Genomic DNA, 21339 nt, shown 5'->3' on the forward strand with positions numbered 1-21339 from the left:
AAACACATTTCATGCATCCACGTCACTCACATGGTCATTTCATTTGCATTTCTCTAATTCCTAGCAAGGTTATGCATTTTACAAGTGGCACCTGGGACTTGATTTTTTATTTACCAGAACAAACACTCTTCCTACTTGGAAGAGTGTGTTCTTTTATTAGGTCTGTGTAGCACGTATGTTTCCATTGTGCTGCTTTTGTTCTTCTGTTTGGTGTACAACGCTTCCTTTTGCAAATTAAAAATCAGAAAGTTCTATAAGGAAGTCAGAACTATCCATCTGGCTTCCCTCTTGAACAACCTGAATAAATAAATAAATATATATTTGTTTCTACTATTCTATTTTTTGTACATTTTTATTCTGGTTTTAAAGTTTTATTTTTAGTTTTTGGATCTGTGTGAAATGTATTGCCATATTGGTTCAATATATAGATATAAAGCAATTCTTCATAGTCATATTCAATGGTTATTTATTAAATAAGGATTTCTTAGCTCACTAGAGATACATTTTAAACATGGGTTTTCAAAAATATGAACCATAATTCATATCATAGAAAATCAGATTTAGTGGTGAGCTTACATTTATTAATGTACTTTTGTGTTTCAGAATTAGAGTTGACACTTTTAAAAATCCTAAACTCTAGAGGCCTTTTCAGAATAAAATGTCCTTCCTTCATACAATATTTTACCGGATATGGTGGCTCATTCCTGTAATTTCAGCACTTCGGGAGGCTGAGGCAGGAGGATCACTTGAGCCCAGGAGTTCAAGACCAGCCTTGGCAAAATAGTGAGACCCCATCTCTAAAAAAAAAAAAAAAAAAAAAAAAAAATCCAGGCATGGTAGTGTGCACCTGTAGTCCCCGCTACTTGGGAGGCTGAAGTGAGAGGATCACTTGAACCTAGGACGTAAAGTCTGCACTCCAGCCTGGGTGATGGAGCAACACTCTGAGAGCAAGACACTCTCTGTCTGTCTCTCTCTCTCTTACGCGCTCTCTCTCTCTCTCTCTATATATATATACACACACACACACAGACATGCACACACATATATGTATGTACGTGTATATATATGTGTGTGTGTATATATATATACATATCAGATTTTTATATCTATTTCTAAATAGAAACTCTTGTTACATAGGTACCCATGAGAGCCTGAAAGAATTCCTATCACCCATTCTCCATAGTGACAGTCATCTATAAAAAAACAACTTCGGTTAACCATGAGGATTTAAGAAAATGTAATTGAACAGAAGTTGATATTGATCACCCCAAAACCAGAGGGTGTCCCTAAAGCCAAATGAAGAACAATAATGTAGCAACAAACCATTTTTTTAAGCCACTTGGACAAGATCCATTTGAGGTGTTTGGCTCATGCCTCACTTATGGGAGGAGCGGCAGGCTGGGGTGTGGGTAAGCTCCAGGGCCCTGGCAGCAGCCTACTGAGCAGTTGTTTCTACGAGTATCATAATGAGCTAACAGCAAACCTCTGGCTTCTCCATGAGGTCATTGTCAGGGGTTGGAGGTTTCTGGTAGATGATGCATGTTGTCATCAACAGGTGTTTGTCTATTGAATGAGTTTATTCATTCTCTCTGATTTGGTGTTAACTTTGACTCTCCTAACATCTTTGTTTCTTATGCTTCACCAGAAGAAGAGAGTAAGGCTGGCACAATCTTGGTGGCCAGCTCTATATCTTAGATCCGTTGCTTTCTATGTCTCATGATTTAAGACTTATGACATTGACCTACACTGACGTCTGCATACTATTCTCTGCTGCTTCTGTAACCTGCTTCTACCTTGTTAGACGTGTCTGCCTCTGAAACACATTTTTCTTTTCCACTTCATCCTTCTGCTCTCTCCAGCCCCATTGTCCTTTGTGTCAGATTCATATTCATGATCCACGGTTAGACAACACAACTTCCTGCTTCCTCATGCTGTCTGTCCCATGTTAGCCACACAGCCAGCATTTCCTGCCCGAAACCTCATCAGGACGAGGCACAATTACACTGCAGTTTCTCTTGGCTCCTTTACTCTTTATCCTTAATTCAGTGTTTTCTCAAAGCGTGGTACCCTGACCAGCAAAAGGAGCACTAACATCACCCAAGGACTTGTTAGATGTGCACATTCTTGGGTCTCACCCAGAAACTACTGGGTCAGAAGCTCTGGGGGTGAAGCCCAGCAATCTGTGTTTTAACAGCTTCCAGCGGGTTGCTATGCCAGCTGCAGTTTGAGAACCACTGTCTTAACCCATGTCTCATCCTGCCTTCTTTCTTCCTGCTGTTTGGATTTTACTAATTCTAATAGGAAGCAGCTCATGATTGGAGGTTATTGTGTACCATTTTTCAAAGCCATTATCACAGATGACTTTAGAAGTTCATGTAAAACATCAGCATAATTTCCAACACTCAGTGAACACTGTCTCATCCACACTAACAAGATGGTGATGACCTAGCTAGATGGGGATACAGATAATGCCTAAGCCTCACCTTAGTGAGGAAAGTTACATTCTTCCTGGGGAGAATTTTTTAATAATGTGAATTTTTTAATGCTGGTAAAGATGCTAATAAACATTATCAATTGGCTGGGTGCAGTGGCTCCCACCTGTAATCCCAGCACTTTGGGAGGCCGAGGTGGGTGGATCACTTGAGTCAAGTAGTTCCAGATGAGGCTGGGCAACATGGCAAAACCCTGTCTCTACAAAAAATATAAAAATTAGTGGGGCATGGTGGTGTGGGCCTGTGGTCCCGGCTACTCTGGGGGCTGAGGTGAGAGTATCACTTGAGCCTGGGAAATGGAAGCTGCAATGAGCCATGTTCATGCCACTGCACTCCAGCCTGGGCAACAGAGTGAGACCCTGTCTCAAACAAACAGCAACAACAACAACAACAAACCCAGTACTGATATATAAATAGCAGGACATGGAGAGACTAGTCTTCAAATTCATAACACTTGGAATTACCAAGCATTAGGAATTCCCAGATAATTCCTTAGCTTAATGATGGGTATATACAGCCCATTACATTAATGTTTCGTGTGTGTGTGTGTGTGTGTGTGTGTGTGTGTTTAAAAATGTCATAATAAAAAATTTAAAATATTACTTAAAAGTGGCAGTATTACTCCATCCTTAAATGAATCCAAGTAAAATAGTTTTTACTTTTATTGCTACCCATCTTGGTCATAAATGATATTAATAATGAATTTGTACTTACTGAATGGTTTTCATTTCTTTCTACTAGATATGTATACACATATATGGACGGATGGGTGGTTGATAGATAGGTAGGAAGATAGGTAGGTAGGTAGATAGATAAGTAGATAGAGATAGATAGATAGATAGATAGATAGACAGAACAAGGTTATCAATATTAATGTTGAAGAAATTGCCAAAAGCTAAAATATGTGTATGGTCTGTACATTTCTTCTAATTGTGTAAATTGGAAAATCCTTTAATAAAACAATTTCACAGGATCCATGTATGTGTCAGTAGACATTGGAATATTAATACATGAAAATTTCATTTACTGGAATTTATCCTAAAGGGGGAGAATTCTAATTGCAGAAAAGTTGTATGCAAGACGATGGTCCTCACTGCATTTTTTTCATAATAGCATAAGTCTATCCCTTTGTGACCAACCAAATGGGAGCTAGCCAAGTAAATATTGATATATAGTCATCCAGTATAATCATTAAGATGATAGTTATGCTTATAATAGTATGGGGGAAGCAAGCTATAAAATTTGGCACACAGTAAGATTACAATCTTGAAAAACATGTTCAGAAAGAGGAAACTGTTTCTGTTAGGTAGGGTGGTGATATGATCAGTGTCTTACACCTTCTTCTCCTGTTTTTACTTTTTCAAAGGAAATGTGTATTTAGCAATTATAACAGTGGAGTTCCCAAGCTTATTTCCTCTCCAAAGTGGTTTGGGCCTTTGTGATTTAGCCACATTACTTTTAATCTATAGAGAGCCCAATTTTTCAAGAGTTAGTATGTCCCAAGAGGAGCAAGCAATATTGCTTCTCTGTTACCAGCCAAGCCCAGGATTCATGGAGAGAGTCTAGAGTCATCCAACCGCAGATACATCTCTTTTTTCTAATGTTGCTTCTATGGTACCCTTAACTGTTAAAATGTATGGCAATCATTTGATTGCATCCTTCCCCCAAAGAAGCAGAACTTGGCAAGAGCCCTGAGACCTCCGTCCCCTCTGGTTGTCTCGTCCAGCACTTTTATTATACTTTGGAACATCAAGAATCAAAGCGGTTTCCTAGAGATGTGTTAGGCTGAATGACAGCTGCATCATTATTCCACCAACTGGGAAATTGAAACAGAGTTACTTCCCACGGCATCTGTTTGAACATGCTAAATAAAGGCACGTTAAGAAGACTGGGGAGCATCCATGATGGGATAGCGACATACTGATGCTCAGCCCTTCCCATCCCAAAGACTCCCAGTTCATCTGTGTGATTTCCATTGCATGGGCTTACAGTCTGCACTGCTTTTGCTTTCTTATTAATTAGTAATCATCATATTATTGATCCCAATTATAATAACTTTTGCTACCATTTTGGGCATATAAAAAAGCGGAATTAAAAAAAGAAGAAAAAACACACTCTTCAAATGCTGGTGCTTTACACTGTCCGCTTCAGATGATTTTTTTTTGGCATTCATTATATTTTTTCTATGCTTATAGAAGATTCAGGTCAAACACCATATGCCCTTGAATCAAATGCTGTTTCAGGCCTGTTGGTTTGTTGATTATTCTGTTAAACAGATATTCACTGGACGGACTCTAATCGGGCGGGGGTGGGCCAAGGAGGGATTCTGTGCCACCATAGATCAGTGATTTATAAAATTAAACTAGAGGTGGAACATAGCAAAAAGGAAAGGATTATTTACCCAAGAATCACCTTGGAGTCACTTCACTCTTTCTTTTCTACGAGTTGTCATCTTGCTTCTGGTTTTAAGTCGGATAATTGCTCTGCTGGTTTCTGTTTCTGACTCGGCAGAACTTAGTCTTTCATCTGGTGTTTATTCATCTCGCTGGAACAGCTTTCAGTCCTCTTTAAAAATTAATTTGACTTTAATGTCTAGTTATCTAAGACTCCCCTGGGCTAGGATGAAATCACACAGGGGGAATTGTGATTTGACAAATGGCCATTGTATGGGAGCCTTTGATCCTGCACCGTGGTCCTTGTTTTGCTGAGCTTTAAGCAACATCAAAGTCTGCTCTACGTGGCATGATTGGTGGTCGGCACCGGGAGAATTCTGGCACTTCCCAGCATCGCTGAGTGGCTGCAGCCTGTTAGGTGCAGATGAGAGCTGTCCTAATAGTTTATCCAAGTAGAGAAATTGGACCAGCGTGGAGGCAAACAGAAGACAGGACCTTGGTGCATGTTGAATGACATGAAGCCCTTTGCTCCCTAAAGTAGGAATTCCCAATCCTGGTCTTCCAATCTCTGAGGCTTGCTGAGTTTTTTCCCAAGTTTTTAGAAATTATGAGAAAAAAATAATTTTAATTTACTTTTTATTTTTAAAAATACATAGAAAATGGCCGGGCGTGGTGGCTTATGCCTGTAATCCTAGCACTTTGGGAGGCCCAGGTGGGCGGATCACCTGAGGTTGGGAGTTTGAGACCAGCCTGACCAACATGGAGAAACTCCATCTCTAATAAAAATACAAAATTAGCTGGGTGTGGTGGCAGGTGCCTGTAATCCCAGCTACTCAGGAGGCTGAGGCAGGAGAATCGCTTGAACCCGGGAGGCGGAGGTTGCGGTGAGCCAAGATCATGCCATTGCACTCCAGCCTGGGCAACAAGAGTGAAACTCTGTCTCAAAAAAAGTAATAATAATAATACATAGAAAATGTGATGGATTCGGGTTAGAAAGACACAGAGAAAACAGGCAAAATGCTGAAGATCATTGGAAATTTTTGCCCTGATGATTAGACAACATATCTCTAACGATGAAATAAATGTCTTAAAAGCAAAAGAACAGATGTTGGTTTCAGAGGCTGACCTTGATTGTTCAGCAGCATCTAGACTCAGCAGGCGGTAAGTGCCACTCTTTCTTGAAAGGTAGACATTGTCTAACTCTGCAATCTCCTTTTCTCTCTGACAGATGGGGAACTCTCTATATCCAATGAAGAGGACTCCCTAGAAAATGGGCAGTCCCTGAGCTCCAGCCAGCTGTCTCTGCCTGCCCTGTCCGAAATGGAGCCAGTCCCAATGCCCAGGGATCCCTGCTCATATGAGGTGCTCCAACCGTCAGACATCATGGATGGGCCAGGTAATGTCCCGGCAGGATTGTAGAGCAGGTCCCAGACACCAAGTCCAGCCAGGCACCAGGGATCTTTGGCCTGGCTGGACTTGGAATTCTATTTTGGACTATCCTGAGCGTAAGGATCTGGAAATTTAGTGAAACAGATTAGTTTTTAGTACATACTGAGTATTTTTAAAAATGGAATATACTTACACTTATTATCCTACAGTGTTTAAAAAACTCTTTACTACCTTAATCTCTTTAAAGATGATATGGCTTATTTTTGTAACATTAATGATTTAAAATATTATTATTTTGTTTTTTAACATTCATCTCTGTTAAGATAAAGCTGCGGAATCCTACATTTCTATATGATACCTATCTAATTCGTCTGTCTGAAAGGTCCTTTAGTCTTAGTCCCAGTATGCCAGTTAATACTTGTATCAATTTACTGGATATAGTCAATTAATTTAATTGTCTATTAAACCGTATATAATTTACTGATTGAATTGTATCCTGCTGATAGCTGATTTTTGATGCCATCTGACTGTCATCTCCTTCTTTGGTCCAAAGGTGGCTGAGTGGCCAATACTCATCCTCTCAGAAGGTTTGCAGAGTGGTCCCAATTTGCCTCAAAATAGGTCCCTCCTGACAGCTAATGAGCAGTGGTACTTGTCAGGAGATGAGTCTGGGAGAAGGAACCTCTGGCAATATCCAGAGTATAGATAGAAAAGCCTCTCTCCCCATCATGTGCAAAATCCACATCCATAGGCAGTCACGTGGGAGGGTGGGAGGGATGAGGTTTCACAGGGTTAATTCCCGTGCTTCGTTATGGGACCCGGTGAGTCATTGCTCCATCACTGTGTGCCACATTGACAATAATAGTGTCCCTGAGACAGGAGAATGTAGTGCTCATGAGGATTTTCAGCAGGGCTTTGGTGCTGCACAGAACACCTGATCAGGGAGGAGGAAGGAGGGTGGGGAGGGGAGGAGTCCCTTACAGGCTTTCTCACTGAGGCGGTGGCGGGAGGCGAGAGGAGATGCAGTGGAGTTACACCCTCCCACCCCAGGGAGGGTTTCCCAATGAAAGCAGTGCTTTTTTAAAAAGAATCCAGACTTCCTTGTGACACTGAAGTCAGATAGATTTGACCGTTATAGTAAAAGTCTGTCATTCCAGCAGAATCACAGAGTTTCAATCTGTCACCAGCCAAGCTACCGGCATGATAGGAAGGTGTGTGCCACCACCCAATGACAACTCTTCATGAAAGCCAGTCAGGGGTTCCCCCATGAAAGAAAGGAAGAGGCGCGTCCAAAGTGGAGGAATTGACAAAAGAAAACTATAGTTGTGGTGAGCAAGAAGAGAGAGGAAAGGGGAAGATGAAAAGGTTGATTTAAAGCATCCCTTGCCTCGTCAAAGTTTACAGGAGCTGGCGGGGGCAGGATGCTGTTGCTAAAACTACAGAATTTGGGCTGAGAGGCTGCTGCTCAGCGCCGGGCACTCCAGAACCTGGAGGAGCAGCCGTCCAGTGCCTGGGGGTGCAGCCTATGAGGTGTCAGCGTTCCAGGCTGTCATCTGTACCCAGTGTCGCAGATCTGAGAGCAGAGACAGAGCGGACCCAGTGGACAAAACTGAGCCCCTCCACTTGTTTGAATCCACTCTCTCTTGCCCCTCAGCAAAGGGCAAGCAGGCCCCAGCGAGGCTGCTGGCATTCAGTTCTGGTTTGGTTTAGAGGGGCTCTGCACCCTGGGCCTTCTGCACTGGCCACCCTGGTGATTCCTGCTGTGCCCCATGAGTCCCATCTTAGAGCATGTGTAGGGTTTGCATGACCAAAGCTGAGTTTGAAATGGTCAAGCGTTTGATGGTTTTGAGAAAACATGCTCCTCCTCTTTCTCCCTGTTGCTCTTCCCGCCTCCACTCTCTCTCTTCCTCTGCCTCCTCTCTCTGTCCTCCTGCTTCACTGGATTTCTGGCGTCCTCGCTGTAGCTCTCTACACATGTGTGGCGGCCTGAAGCATCGGTGCTCCGCTGTGTTGCCAACCCGAGTCCCTGTCCTGTGTTCCCCGCTGGCCCCGCCTGCACTGCGTTTGTGTAATGTCTCCTGTGTATCATGTGGTTGTCCCCTCAGTGTCTGAAGAGAGTCCCTCTGCCAGTGAGTCTGGAGTCCTCCTGTCCCAAGATCCTTCAGCCAAACCAGTCCTGCTACTGCCCCCCAAAAAACCTGCTGCTTTCCCTGGAGACCATGAAGAGACCCCAGTGAAGCAGCTGCCCCTTCTCAAGCAGCCCCCGGCCCTGCCTCCCAAACCCACTACCAGGATTGCCAACCACTTAACAGGTGAGTGCAGACGTCTTCTGGGGCAAGCAGTCCCTCCTTCCCTTCAAGGGATTTTCTTTTTCTCTTGTTCTTTGAACTGAGGCCTGAAGGCAGCTCTCTGGGGAGGTTGCCCTGTGGGATGTTTGGGTGTTTCTGTGTGTGTCTTGATATCTGCAGTCATGACCAGGGTTTGTGTTTTTGTGTCAAGCAGCATTTGATATCCACCTACCAGCCATATGCCAAGAGCTTTCAGTCATGTGTATCTGTAAATGTGTACATTGTATTTAAGTGACTAATTCAAGATTATTTGCTCATCAAGGTGAAATCGATTCAATGTCAACATTTTTGCAAAGATAAAGAATAGTGCCTTCTCCATATGAGTATGTCAAGGTTTTAAATTTTTTGTCTTTAAGTTATTGATCTGAAGCCCAGTGTATTTCACCTATTAAAATTCATGTCAGTGCTGTCTGTTCTCTTAGGGAAAAAAAAAAAGACAATCTGCAAATTATGTGGTAAATACTTTTAAAAGAAGAGTAAGCTTAGCACTGTTGTTCTGAAATGATTGCGCACATCCTTTGCAGTGTTTCTGAAGTGTTCCTTAATGAACGTAGCCACAGGCATTAAATTGAGCACTCAGTGAAATTGTACTTCACTGCACTTTGGCACATGAATTAGATACCACTTTGTGATTGAAGGCTGTGGTATAATCAGAGATTAAAATATTTCAGAGGGTCATTTCTCCAACTTTGATAATAGTTTCGCCTGATGCTGATCGACTGCCTTTTTAAAAAGCACTCGTTATTTTGACAAATAATACCTAGGTAATCATTGTAACATTTTGTAACATGTAATGGGGGTGGAATTAGGGAAAAATATTCACCTATCTTATAGGAGAAACACTGAGGTTCAAGAAAAATAAGTGACTTCCAGGGCTGACAGGAATTCTGTAATAGAGGCACAATCGATGCTATATTTCTCAACTCCAAGTTCAGCTAATGTTGTTTCCAGAGCAGGCTGTCTTTCACGTGATACTGAGTTCTGTAAGAGTCCATCTTAGACATGGGCTCATGTCAAACTAATCTATTAATGTGTATGTCCATCCAAGTCAGATGTGTATGGCTTGAAAGAGCAAATTTCCATCTAACGGAACCATCTAACATATCAATAACACTTTTGTTCGATGTCCAAAAATTGAAATTCACAGAAAACTACTAAGGAGAAAAGGTCCCATAAGCCTCCTTCTAGGCAATATCCACTGTCCATCTGTCTGTCTATTGAATAAAAATTGAATGTTGCTGTACGTATTGTTTTGTCACCTGCTTTTTGCACTTGGTGATATATTGTAAACTGATTTTCGTGTTAGTAACAATTCCACAACATGATTTTATTAGCTGCTTGGATGGATCAGGGTTTACTTGACTGACCCCTTAAAGTTTTTCCATCTTCCTTATTGCTAAATCGCAACAGCAAACAACTGCAACAGCCTGCATATATCTTCATAAGCACTTCTGAGTTTTCTCTAATTTATTTCTAAAATTAGAACTGTTGAGTCAAAGATGATGCACCCTTTAAGGCTTTGATGTCAAATTTCCCTTAAGAAAGATTAAACATTGTACAAAATAAACCCCTACATATAGTACATATTTATTCAACACATCTACAATAGGCAGAATACTGTACTAAGTATCAAAGTAGATAGGAATATGTAACAGTTTAATGCAGCTGTCCTCAACCTTTCTGGCACCAAGGACCAGTTTTGTGGAAGACCATTTTTCCACAGACCGGAGGTGGGGCGGGAGAGATTATTTCGGGATGATTCAAGTGCATTACATTTGTTGTGCACTTTATTTCTATTATTATTACATTGTAATACGTAATTAAATCATTATACAGCTCACCATAATGTAGACTCTGTGGGAGCCCTGAGCTTGTTTTCCTGCAACTAGACAGTCCATCTAAGGGTGGTGGGAGACAGTGACTGATCGTCAGGCAGTGGATTTTCATAAGGACCATGCAGCCTGGATTCCTCACATGCGCAGTTCACAATAGGGTTCACGCTCATCTAATGCTGCTGTTGATTTGACAGGAGGCGGAGCTCAGGAGGTAATGGTGAGCAATGGGGAGTGGCTGTAAATACAAATGAAGCTTTGCTCACTCACCCGCCACTCACCTCCTGCTGTGCAGCCCGGTTCCTAATAGGCCGCGGACCAGTACAGGTTCATGGCCCTGGTGGTTGGGGACCCCTGGTTTGATGAATGCATATATATACGTAGAGAGAGAGTACTAACATAGCTACTGTTAGCAGTAACACTTGCAATTCAATGCAGTCTGATAAAGAGAAGGCTGAAGCTTGAACTGACTTTTCAAGCATGAAGGACATTTATAGAAAATGAGAGAAGAGTATTCCAGGAAAGAAGACCCTAGACAAAACCTCAGAGGTGGCAACATTTTGGGTCATTGAAGAGTTGGCTGAGTAGGGGTGGAAGCTTCATTCTGAAGTATACTGAGAGACAGGACTCACTAGAAAAAGGCATAAAAAGATTTAGATTTTAATCCCTAGGCAGTGAAAAGACTTTGGAGGTTTTTAAGCAGAGGAGTGATATGATGAAAACTAGCCTTTAAGAGATCTTGGATCACCATGTAGAAGGAGCAGAAAGAGGAGCAGGTTGAAGGCCTATCAGAGAAGCCACCACCAAGGCTAGCTCTAGGCCATGCACTCCAAAGTCAGATCAGCTAAATGGACTCAGCCATGGGATACCACTGAGCCAGGGATACCCTGAGCCACAGATACCATTGAAGAGGCTTCTCCAGTCATTGAAATATGAGCTAACAAGCTTCTGACTGATATCAGTGAGAAGAGAGAGAGCAAACCAGTAGATATGACATTGTAAAAAGAAGAGTCAGCAGAATTTCTTAACTTGACGACACCTCTGATTTATCTAGTTATCTCATTAATGGAGACAAACTTGAGTTTCATCTATGAGCCCAGGAGCTCAGGTGGCCTGGTATCCACAGGGTTCTTTACATATGAGAGACCGAAGATATCTCAATTGGCCCCATCTCTCTGGCTTCCCTGGTCCTTTCCTGAGAGAGTAGACTCTGTTATCTATATGCCTCACCTCTATACAGCTTGGATCAAATGAATAAAAAATACACAAAAAGCTAATATCCTTACTATGTAGTACCTGGTAACCTCTTAAACATGATAAAGCAAGACAGGTGGAGAAGTCCGTGGACTGCAAATCTAGTGCTCTCCTTTTGGGCTTAAACTCAATTAGACTTGCTTAATTTTTATAAGTGAGCAATCAGTTATAATGAATCTGCATCACCATGAGGTAGCTACATTAACTCTGTTCTGTTACTAATTGCTCTGAAGACATCTGGGCCATGTCAGAAGGAATTAATAAACTAAGAAGTCTAGAACTCTAAATTGAGACTCATGAGTTTTAGTCTGTTCTCAGTGTCTGCTGCTCTGGTGACATGTTTGAAAGGAAACACAGGACAATTGAAAGACACCAAGCGTGATTAATGGGGAGTGACAGTGGCTAATGGTCTGGTAGAATGCTGGAGGAAATGTGAGGCTGAACTGGAACTACTACCAAATTCACAGTCAGGGAAAGTCATGCAGAAATACCTCTGCTGTGGCATTTGCTTCCACTTTATCAGGAAAATGTAATTAATTTGGAGAGTATTTGTCTTACAAATTTCTTCTGTTCATCAGCCAGGTGGGGAGAAGTTCTGTCATTCTCCCTGTCTGTCTTACTTCATTTCTTGTTAAAATCTCCTTCCATCTCGCCTCCTCCAACATCAACCATGCAACAGCATGCGATACAGGGCCAGGAGTTGTTGGCATCAGTTTCCTTTGTTTCCAGAAGTACAGTGTCCGACAGAGCTTGTTGTGTAATGAATGTGATCTGAAGTGAAATGCATCCTTCTTGGAATCCTTGGAGTGATGGGTGACCCCAAAAGGGTGATGAAGGCAAAAGCCACTGTCTCCTACCTCTCTAAGTCATCATCAGTCACTTCTCTGTGGCATTCTGGCTCCAGAAGTCAGATGTTCAACGCTGCATGAATAACCTATGCCTTCTGCATAAGGTACCTGTGGCAGGTGCCCCCGGCATGCCAGTTGAATGAAGGATAAATCAATTTAGCTGGACTTCACAGTCAGATGTTCAAGTTTGGGTAATAATAATGTCAGCCTTTTTTGAGAACTTTACCACATACTCTTTGATATTGTTATCATTATTACCTCTTTTCACAGATGAGCATGAAATTTGGAGAAATTAAAGGACTTGGTCGTAGTTACTTAGCTAGTAAGTGACAGATAAGCATGAACCTATTTTTTCTGACTCCAGAATCCTCATTTATAACCATTTGTTTATACTATCTCCACCAAGATTCCCATCCCCCCCTTTTTTTTTTTCTTTTTTTGAGACAGGATCTCACTGTATCTTCCAGGCTAGAGTGCAGTAGCACAATCACGGCTCACTGCAGCCTCCACCTCCCAGGCACAAGTGATCCTCCTATCTCAGCCTCCTGAGTAGCTGGAACTACAGGCACATGCCACCACGCCTGGCTAACTTTTGTATTTTTTTGTAGAGAAGGAATTTCACAAAGTTGCCCAGGCTGGTCTGGAACTCCTGAGCTCAAGTGATCCGCCCATCTCTGCCTCCCAAAGTGCTGGGATTACAGGAATGAGCCACCTTGCCCGGCCTATTCCCAAATCTTTAAAAAAATCAGCTTTCTTTGTGTTTTAGCATTGTATGTTTTCATCTGCTTAAGAAGTTAGAAAATCGGCCCTTTTGTTTTTAAAAGTTATGTTATTCTGCTTGGGCTGCCGCAACTAAAGAATGTAGATTGGGTAGTTTACACAACAGAAATGTATTTCTCTTAGTTCTGGAGGCTGGAAAGTCCAAGATCAAGGTCCGTAGGGTTCGGTTTCTAGTGACATATCTTTTGCTGGCTTGTAGACAGCTCCCTTCTCTCTATGTTCTCACATAACAGGGAGAGAGAAAGAGATCTCTGATATCTCTTCTGCTTTTTTTTTTTTTTTTTAAACAGTTTTTACTCCATCGCCCAGGCTGGAGTGCAGTGGCATGATCTTGGCTCCCTGCAACTTCCACCTCCTGGGTTCAAGCGATTCTCCTGCCTCAGCCTCCCGAGTAGCTGGAATTACAGGCTTGTGCCACTATGCTCAGCTAATTTTTTTTTTTTTTTTTTTTTTAGCAGAGGTGGGGTTTCACCATATTGGCCAGGCTGGTCTCGAACTCCTGGCCTGAAGTGATCTGCCTGCCTCGGCCTCCCAAAATGCTGGGATTACAGGCGTGAGCCACCAAGCCCGGCTTGATGTCTCTTCTTATAAGGACATTAATCTTATCATATTAGGGTTCCATCTTCATTGCCTCATTTGACCTTGATTACTTCCTTACTCCAAATACAGTCACATTGGGGGTGAGGGTTTCAACAGATGAATTTAGGAGGTGGGGGGACACAATTCAGTCCACAGCATGACTCAAGGACAAAAATTATCTAGTTCTTCAAAAATTAGTCATATACTCAAGGCACTTGGTTATAAAGAGGAGGATCTGAGTTCACTTGGGTCGGGTTTCAAAGAACAGACCCAAAGGAGACAGTTTGTGTAAGAGTCAGGAGCAGGGGTAAACCACATGGGAAGCATCTGACCACAGTTAGAGATTACTGACACTTCAGCAAAGAAAGGAAACTGAGGCTTATCCTTGAAAACAAGTCCTACTGATAATACACACCTACCCAGGACTTATTTGCACAGTGGTTAGAATTCAAAATACAAGGAAACTTAATATATTCTCAGAACTTAGTTGATTGCTCATTTCAATGTTACCAAAGTATTCGCTACTACAACCTTGCCTGACAAATGGTGTCCATGACCTGTGTTATTTTCAGCCCCAGCATGTGTACCTGTGTAACAAGAATCCTCTCTCCATGCTTGACCAATATTCCTGGTTATAGCTATCTCTCTAGTTTTGTGGACTTTTTCACTGTTCTACAGTCACATGCTGCTGCGTAATTTCATTATATGTCTCTGTTTTTCTCTGATGCTCTCTCTCCCCCATTGATCCCCACATTCCCAACCATCCATGTCCTCCTCTCCAACCCTCCAGAACCACCTGGCTGCTTCTGCCTCTGTCCCTGCCTTCCCTCCCAGTAATCCCAGTGCAATAAAACCAAAGATTAGACCACTGTGAACTTGGACTTTATCTATGCCTTTAAATGGAAAAAAAATGAGTGTTTGCATAGAAGTCTCAGAGGTTTAAGGTTTACACTCTCTTGGTAACTGATAATTTGAAGGTGTTCTGTGTTCTTTGTGAGATGGTCGGTCAAGTGCAGCCATAAGGTTTATTATACTCACGGTCCCTAGAGACGGGAGGCACGGCTCACCATACAGGGCACATGGGGAAGCCTCAGGGTGGTCAGGAGGCAGAAAGCAAGGAGAGGGGAAAGCCGAGGCCAGAGTGTTTATTGGGGTTTCTGCAGAAAGGCAAAGCAGGGCAGACAGAGCACTTTAGGACTGGCTAGTTTGCATGGTGTCAGCAGTCTCTAAGCTATACAAATGTTCTATAGTTGCCTGGTACCTGGCCATGGGATGATTAAGGCAGAGGAATAATGCATCCTGGGGTGGACAGGCCTGATAGAGGAAGTCTGGCTCTGGACTGGCTTGTTTCCATATCAAAGGGCTGCTCCTGGCTTGGCCCTTGCTAACTCTGAGAATTGGCCAGCCCCAGGAGGGACAGTCTCTCCAGCCAGAAAGGTTTTTAAGATGTCAAAACTCATACAAAAAATAAAAAATGGAAACAACACAGAACGAATGGGGGAGTTAGCTGATTTTACTTTTTGTACTCACTTTTCTACCCATTTCTCCATGTTTTTCCAGTCTTGTTTCTATTCTCAAAATGCAGAAGTTTTTTTCTGCAGTGCGTACAAGGACTATCTGTTGATTAAGACAGTTTTTAAAGGATGCTTTCTGCTCTGATTTCTATAACCAGGGCAAAGAGCGTAGCAAAATACCTGTCTTTTTTGTAGCACTGTTAGGTTGGAGATTTAATTCACTCAGCACTTATGTTTTCAATGCCTGCTATGTGCAAGGTGTTCTGCCAGCCCTCATACAATGTACAAAAATGGTTAAGGCCATCAGCGGGAGGAGCTGCAGGCTGTGATAAGCTACAGAAAATGTTTAATAGGAGGAGATGTAAACATGGCTCTAAATAAATTCAAGTATAACAAGTCAAATCCTTTTGGAGTAATCAAGAAAAAGCATCATTAAGGAGGAGTTATTTAAGACAAGCCTTAAAGATGAGTGGGATTTTGACAGGTAGGATTGGAAGAGGAGGTTGTTCTTAAACAAGACGCAAAGGACACACAGGCACGTGGGTATAAGGCTTATTATGTTCAAGAAATAGCAAATAGTCCTATCAGCAGGGATGTAGGATTCTTGTGGTGTAGTAAGGAAAATTGGGGCTGAAAAGTGGATTGTGGTGAAACTGGAGAGCTGTGAATGTCACGAGGAAGGATTTAACTTTGTAGGAGGAAGTTAGCATCTTTTGTGCACTTTTTAGCAGCAATTGCTTGATTTCAGCCAAGCATGTCTCTCAATTGTTCCTGTGAATAAGATGGACAGTAATGCTGTTCGATGGATTTATAACTGGTTGTATAAATAAACTGGGGCATGTCCAACATCAACATGAAATTGCAAAGGGCACCAAGCTTCCTTCCTTTTGCATATTTTCTAAACATCACAGGGGTAAGTTTCATGAGGGCAGGGATTTAATCTGATGTGTTCCCTGCTGAGTCCTTAGCTAATGCTGAACAGAAGGCTTTGTGAGGGAGAGAAGCCCTGTTGCTGAAGGAGGAGTTTGATGATCTTTTGCCTGTATCTTCATAGCAGGATACTTGCATTTTAGGGAAGTTAGCAAAATGTTCTCCAGTTCTAAGTTCTGCCATAAATTAACCCTGATTCCCCTGTATTCTGTAGTGTTTGAAGGAAACATGATAACCTAGATGTAAAAGCAACCCCTTTAAAGAGTAGCAGTTAGAACATGACAGTCATCCATATTGGTCAAACTCATGGTCCAGCCGTAGTTCTCAGGCCGTACACTAAGAATTTTGGAAGGAAACAGGCATGCTCTTACACACACCAACTACAGACAGTTAGACCAGCCATTAACATCACTGTAAATGCAAAAAATACGAGTGTGACCTCCAACAGTGAATAAATATCATCCTGCATCCAAGAGATGCAAGGTAAGAGATGAGCTGCAGCCATCCTTGTTTTTCCTTTAAAGTATTTATGGATCTAGCTTGAACTTACACTGTCACCATGAATATTCTACCTCTTAATAGCTCTCTGTATGTATATATATATATATATAGTTTTGGGGAGTGTATGTTGAGATGCGGTCTCACTATGTTGTCCAACTTGGAGTGCAGTGGCATGATCATAGCTCACTGCATCCTCAAATTCCTGGGCTCAAATGATCATCCCACCTCAGCCTCCCAAGTAGCTGGGACTACAGGCATGCGCCACTACTCCCAGCAAATTTTTAAAAATTTTTTTAGAGACAAGGTCTCTCGATGTTGCCCAGACTGATCTCCAACTCCTGGGCTCAAACAATCCTCCTGCCTCAGCCTCCCAAGTAACTGGGACTACAGGCGAGATCTGCCACATCCAGCTCAGTATTTTCTTTTATATGATCTCAATTTACTTTCAAACTTCATACGTCTATCTCCTGTTTTGCATGTTTTGAGAGCAGATGAATGTGTCGATGCTCACCCTGATGATGTGGTGACTTTGATTTGATTCCCTATCTGCTTGGATGAATGAATGATCCTTTCATCTCTCCATCTCTGCATTTCTCACCCTCCTTTATGCCTGTCCTGCAGAAGGCCCAGGTTCAACAGCACAGTGATCAATTGAAGGGCATTCTTCTCTTCCGGTCTCCCTAGGAGCAGCAGCACCAGTCCATGGCTGCAGACATAAACAATATGATGTGTTTTTATATAGGTGATTTATAATTTCTCACAAAATACTTACTGATCCTCTCAACAGGTGTTTGTTCCATGATTAGAAGGACATCTACCATTTTGACTCTTTGAGAGCAGTTTCCTGGGCTGGGCGCGATGGCTCACGCCTGTAATCCCAGTACTTTGGGAGGCCAAGGTGGGCAGATCACGAGGTCAAGAGATCAAGACCATCCTGGCCAACATAGTGAAACCCTGTCTTTACTAAAAATACAAAAATTAGCTGGGCGTGGTGGCGCTTGCCTGTAGTCCCAGCTACTCAGGAGGCTGAGGCAGGAGAATTGCTTGAACCCAGGAGGTGGAGGTTGCAGTGAGCCAAGATCACACCACTGCACTCCAGCCTGGTGACAGAGAAAGACTCCGTCTCAAAAAAAAAAAGAAAGAAAGAAAGAAAAAAGAAAAGAGAGCAGTTCTCTGGCAATGAATACTGTGTAATTTTACTGAAGAAAAAAAAAAACTAACTGAATTACATGCCCTGCAAGGGTGACGTGCCTAAGTGACTCAGTTAGCTGGAGAGTGACTCTCCTCTCCAGTCCTTCCCTACTCATGGCCATCTTCCCAGGGTACATTTAATAATGGATTGTATATTTCAAAATTGCCAAGACAGAAGATTTTAAATGTTTTCACTGCCAAAACATGATAAGTATGTAAGGTGATGGATTTGTTAATTAGCCTGATTTAATCATCCCACATTACAAATATGTATCAAAATGTCATCCCATGAATATCTACAATTATTATTTGTCTAGTACAATTTTTTTTTAAATTTAATGTTTCTTTGTAGAAAGCGGCTCCGAAACTAAGTCAGCTGAGGGTGCCAGGGTTGTGTATGTTGTCATGGCCCTTGAGGTTATGATTCCAGATCTGAGGACGGTCCTCACGGAGGCCAGATGTCTGCTGTGGTTTTCACATGCTGACCTGGCTTGGAAGGGAAAGCCAGGTTTGGGGCATTTCACAAAAATAACATTTTTTTCATTACTCTTGTTTCTCTCAACATCATCCCTCTCACCACAAGGGGTCAGTCAGCACATTTTGCCTTTGACCAAGGCAAAACGCCAGGCGAGTGATCATCCCTAGGCGGGCCTCGTGTTCTGAAGGAACTGATGGAGCTCCTGTTGACCTCTTTCTTGCAGCCAAGGGGAATCTGATTTAGTAGATTAGCGATGCTAGACTCTCTTTTCTGTTCCAAATATACTGCCAATAGGCCCTGTATTATAGTCCACCATCTTCAGGTGGAGTACCTATATCTAAGGTTAAGTAATTAAAGGAGATAAGTAATTCCAACTCACTGCAACTAGTTGGCAAATGACTGAGAAAATTTTGCAACACCTTTATTCATTGGGCACTAAGTGCTGTGCTCATTGACAAGTAACTGCCGATACAGCAGCAGTTACAAATGGGCCTCTATAGCAGGTGCTGATTAAAAAGTTCATTTGTGGCCTGGCGCGGTGGCTCATGCCTGTAATCCCAGCACTTCGGGAGGCCGAGATGAATGGATCACTTGAGGTTGGGAGTTTGAGACCAGCCTGGCCAACATGGTGAAACCCCCATCTCTACTGAAACTACAAAAATTAGCTGGGCGTTGTGGCGAGCACCTGTAATCCCAGCTACTCAGGAGGCTGAAGCATGAAAATTGCTTGAACCCAGAAGGCGGACATTGCAGTGAGCTGAGATCGCGCCACTGTACTCCAGCCTGGGCGACAGAGAGGGACACCGTCTCAAAAAAAAAAAAAAAAAAAAAAGTTCATTTGTGGTGGTAAGAAGAGAGGCTAGAGGTGTATTTATTTAGTCCACACTTATTCCGTGTGTCGGCTACAGCCATACGGCACGAGGACCAACTTTAGAAGTCATCTTTGCTTTTTCTTTCCTTGTCTGAAGTCATAAGCCAGGGCTGTGTCAGGTTTGGAAATACAGCCCTCTTGGGTTTTATGGCTCTGTGACATTCACAGTTTGAGTTTATTTTCCTTGTTCTCTGGAACTGGTCGTTTTTGCTTCTTCCACTCCATCAACAGAGACAGTTTTATGAATACACTGCATCTCAATCAGTCTAGCTGCAGAAATAAGTCAGCAAGCAGAGAGTTCTGTGTGTTTCCCAGCAGGAGCAGCCACCATCATCATTAGAAAGGCAAGAAGTAGTGTGTATCCTCCAACAATTAATAAATATCATGCATCAGATAGATGCAAAACCATTTATTTAGTGAGGTGCTGTCAAGGGAAAGGAGGCATTTTTATCCCAGGAATCAAGGGAAAGGAGGCATTTTTATTCTAGGATATTTAGAGGTAAAGAGACAAAATCCCAGGAAGGTTAGATGTCTTCCTCAAGCAGTTAAAAGCAAAGGACGCAGGTTTTCAGACTCCTAGGTCATCCACTGGTTTTCTTTCTTTTCTCTTTCTTTTTTGTTTTTTTTTTTTGTTTGTTTGTTTGTTTTTGTTTTTTGAGACAGAGTCTCACTCTGTTGCCCAGGGTGGAGCACAGTGGTACAATCTCAGCTCACGGCAACCTCCGCTTCCCAGGTTCAAGCGATTCTCCTGCCTCAGCCTCCCAAGTAGCTGGGACTACAGGCGCGTGCCACTGCGCCCAGCTAATTTTTGTACTTTTTTTAAGACAGGGTTTCACCATGTTGGTCAGGCTGGTCTTGAACTCCTAACCTCGTGATCCGCCCGCCCTGGCCTCCCAAAGTACTGGGATTACAGGCTTGACCCACTGCACCTGGCCCCATCCACTAGTTTTCAATACCGATGTAGTGCGGTGTGCATCAGAACAATACACTGAAACCTAGAAACCTCTCCTGGAGCATTTTGTGGTGGTGTTTTGTTGCAAGCATGGAGAACCGCCATGGAAGTCTTTCGCAAGCCTCTCTGCTCTATTACTTGATTCACTTTCCAATCACCTCTGCTCTTTTCCACTGCTTACTTATGATAGTACCACCACATATTAAACACTCTCTGTTGTTTTTTTGGCTTCTACCTTCCCACCCCAGGCTGGAAAGCATCAGGATAGGTGGATTTTCAGAAGTGTGGTGAAAGCCCTATTAGCAACACTGCAGCTGTATAAGGTACTTTGCAATTTACAAAGCACGTTCACGTGATCCTGTCTGACCCTCCAAACAACCTATGGCAGAGGTGGGGAATGTATTATGATGTTTGTCTCAGAATCAAGACTACATTTGCTGATCTCCTCTGATGCATCAAGGACTGTACGGGGGGTACTTTATACTCAGGCCTTCTGCTGACCTATATGGAGACTTTGTAAAATTAGAAAAAGTGCCCTGTAGAGGATGCCCCTTCCTCTAGAGCGAATCAGCCCCACACCAGGGCAGGCCTCAGGCTAGATTTCAACCCTAAGTTCCCCTCAGCACCTTGCATGGAGCTGTGTAGTTATTAATCTATTTACTTCTCATTACAGATCTATACTCTGGGCAATACTCCCTTTCTACAGATGAGAAAACTGAGGCTCAGGAAAGCTAAATGTCTTAGGAAGAGTAACAAAGTTTCTTGGTCTTGGAGCTGTACTTAAACCCCAGCTCTTCTGAGTTCCTTTTTTTATTATTATTATTATACCTTAAGTTCTAGGGTACATGTGCACAACGTGCAGGTTTGTTACATATGTATACATGTGCCATGTTGGTGTGCTGCACCCATTAACTGGTCATTTACATTAGGTATGTCTCCTAATGCTATCTCTCAAGGGTCTAGAATCATTCTTCTGAGTTCTAAGCC

General features: G+C 42.6%; 1 protein-coding gene across 8 annotated transcripts in view; it reads left to right on the forward strand.

Moving 5' to 3' along the window:
* PHACTR1 (phosphatase and actin regulator 1) overlaps positions 1-21339 on the forward strand; it is a 574931-nt gene that overhangs the window by 461573 nt on the left and 92019 nt on the right. For 6 of the 8 annotated variants that reach the window (XM_024928986.4, XM_034961452.3, XM_034961451.3 and 3 more), the window contains 2 exons: positions 6114-6281; positions 8380-8586. In XM_024928986.4, the coding sequence (XP_024784754.2) occupies positions 6114-6281; positions 8380-8586 (375 nt within the window). The remainder of the gene's footprint in view (positions 1-6113; positions 6282-8379; positions 8587-21339) is intronic. The other 2 variants (XM_034961464.3, XM_063605154.1) reach the window with 1 other exon arrangement.

This window comes from Pan paniscus, chromosome 5 (genome assembly GCF_029289425.2).
Source record: "Pan paniscus chromosome 5, NHGRI_mPanPan1-v2.0_pri, whole genome shotgun sequence".
NCBI lineage: Eukaryota > Metazoa > Chordata > Mammalia > Primates > Hominidae > Pan > Pan paniscus.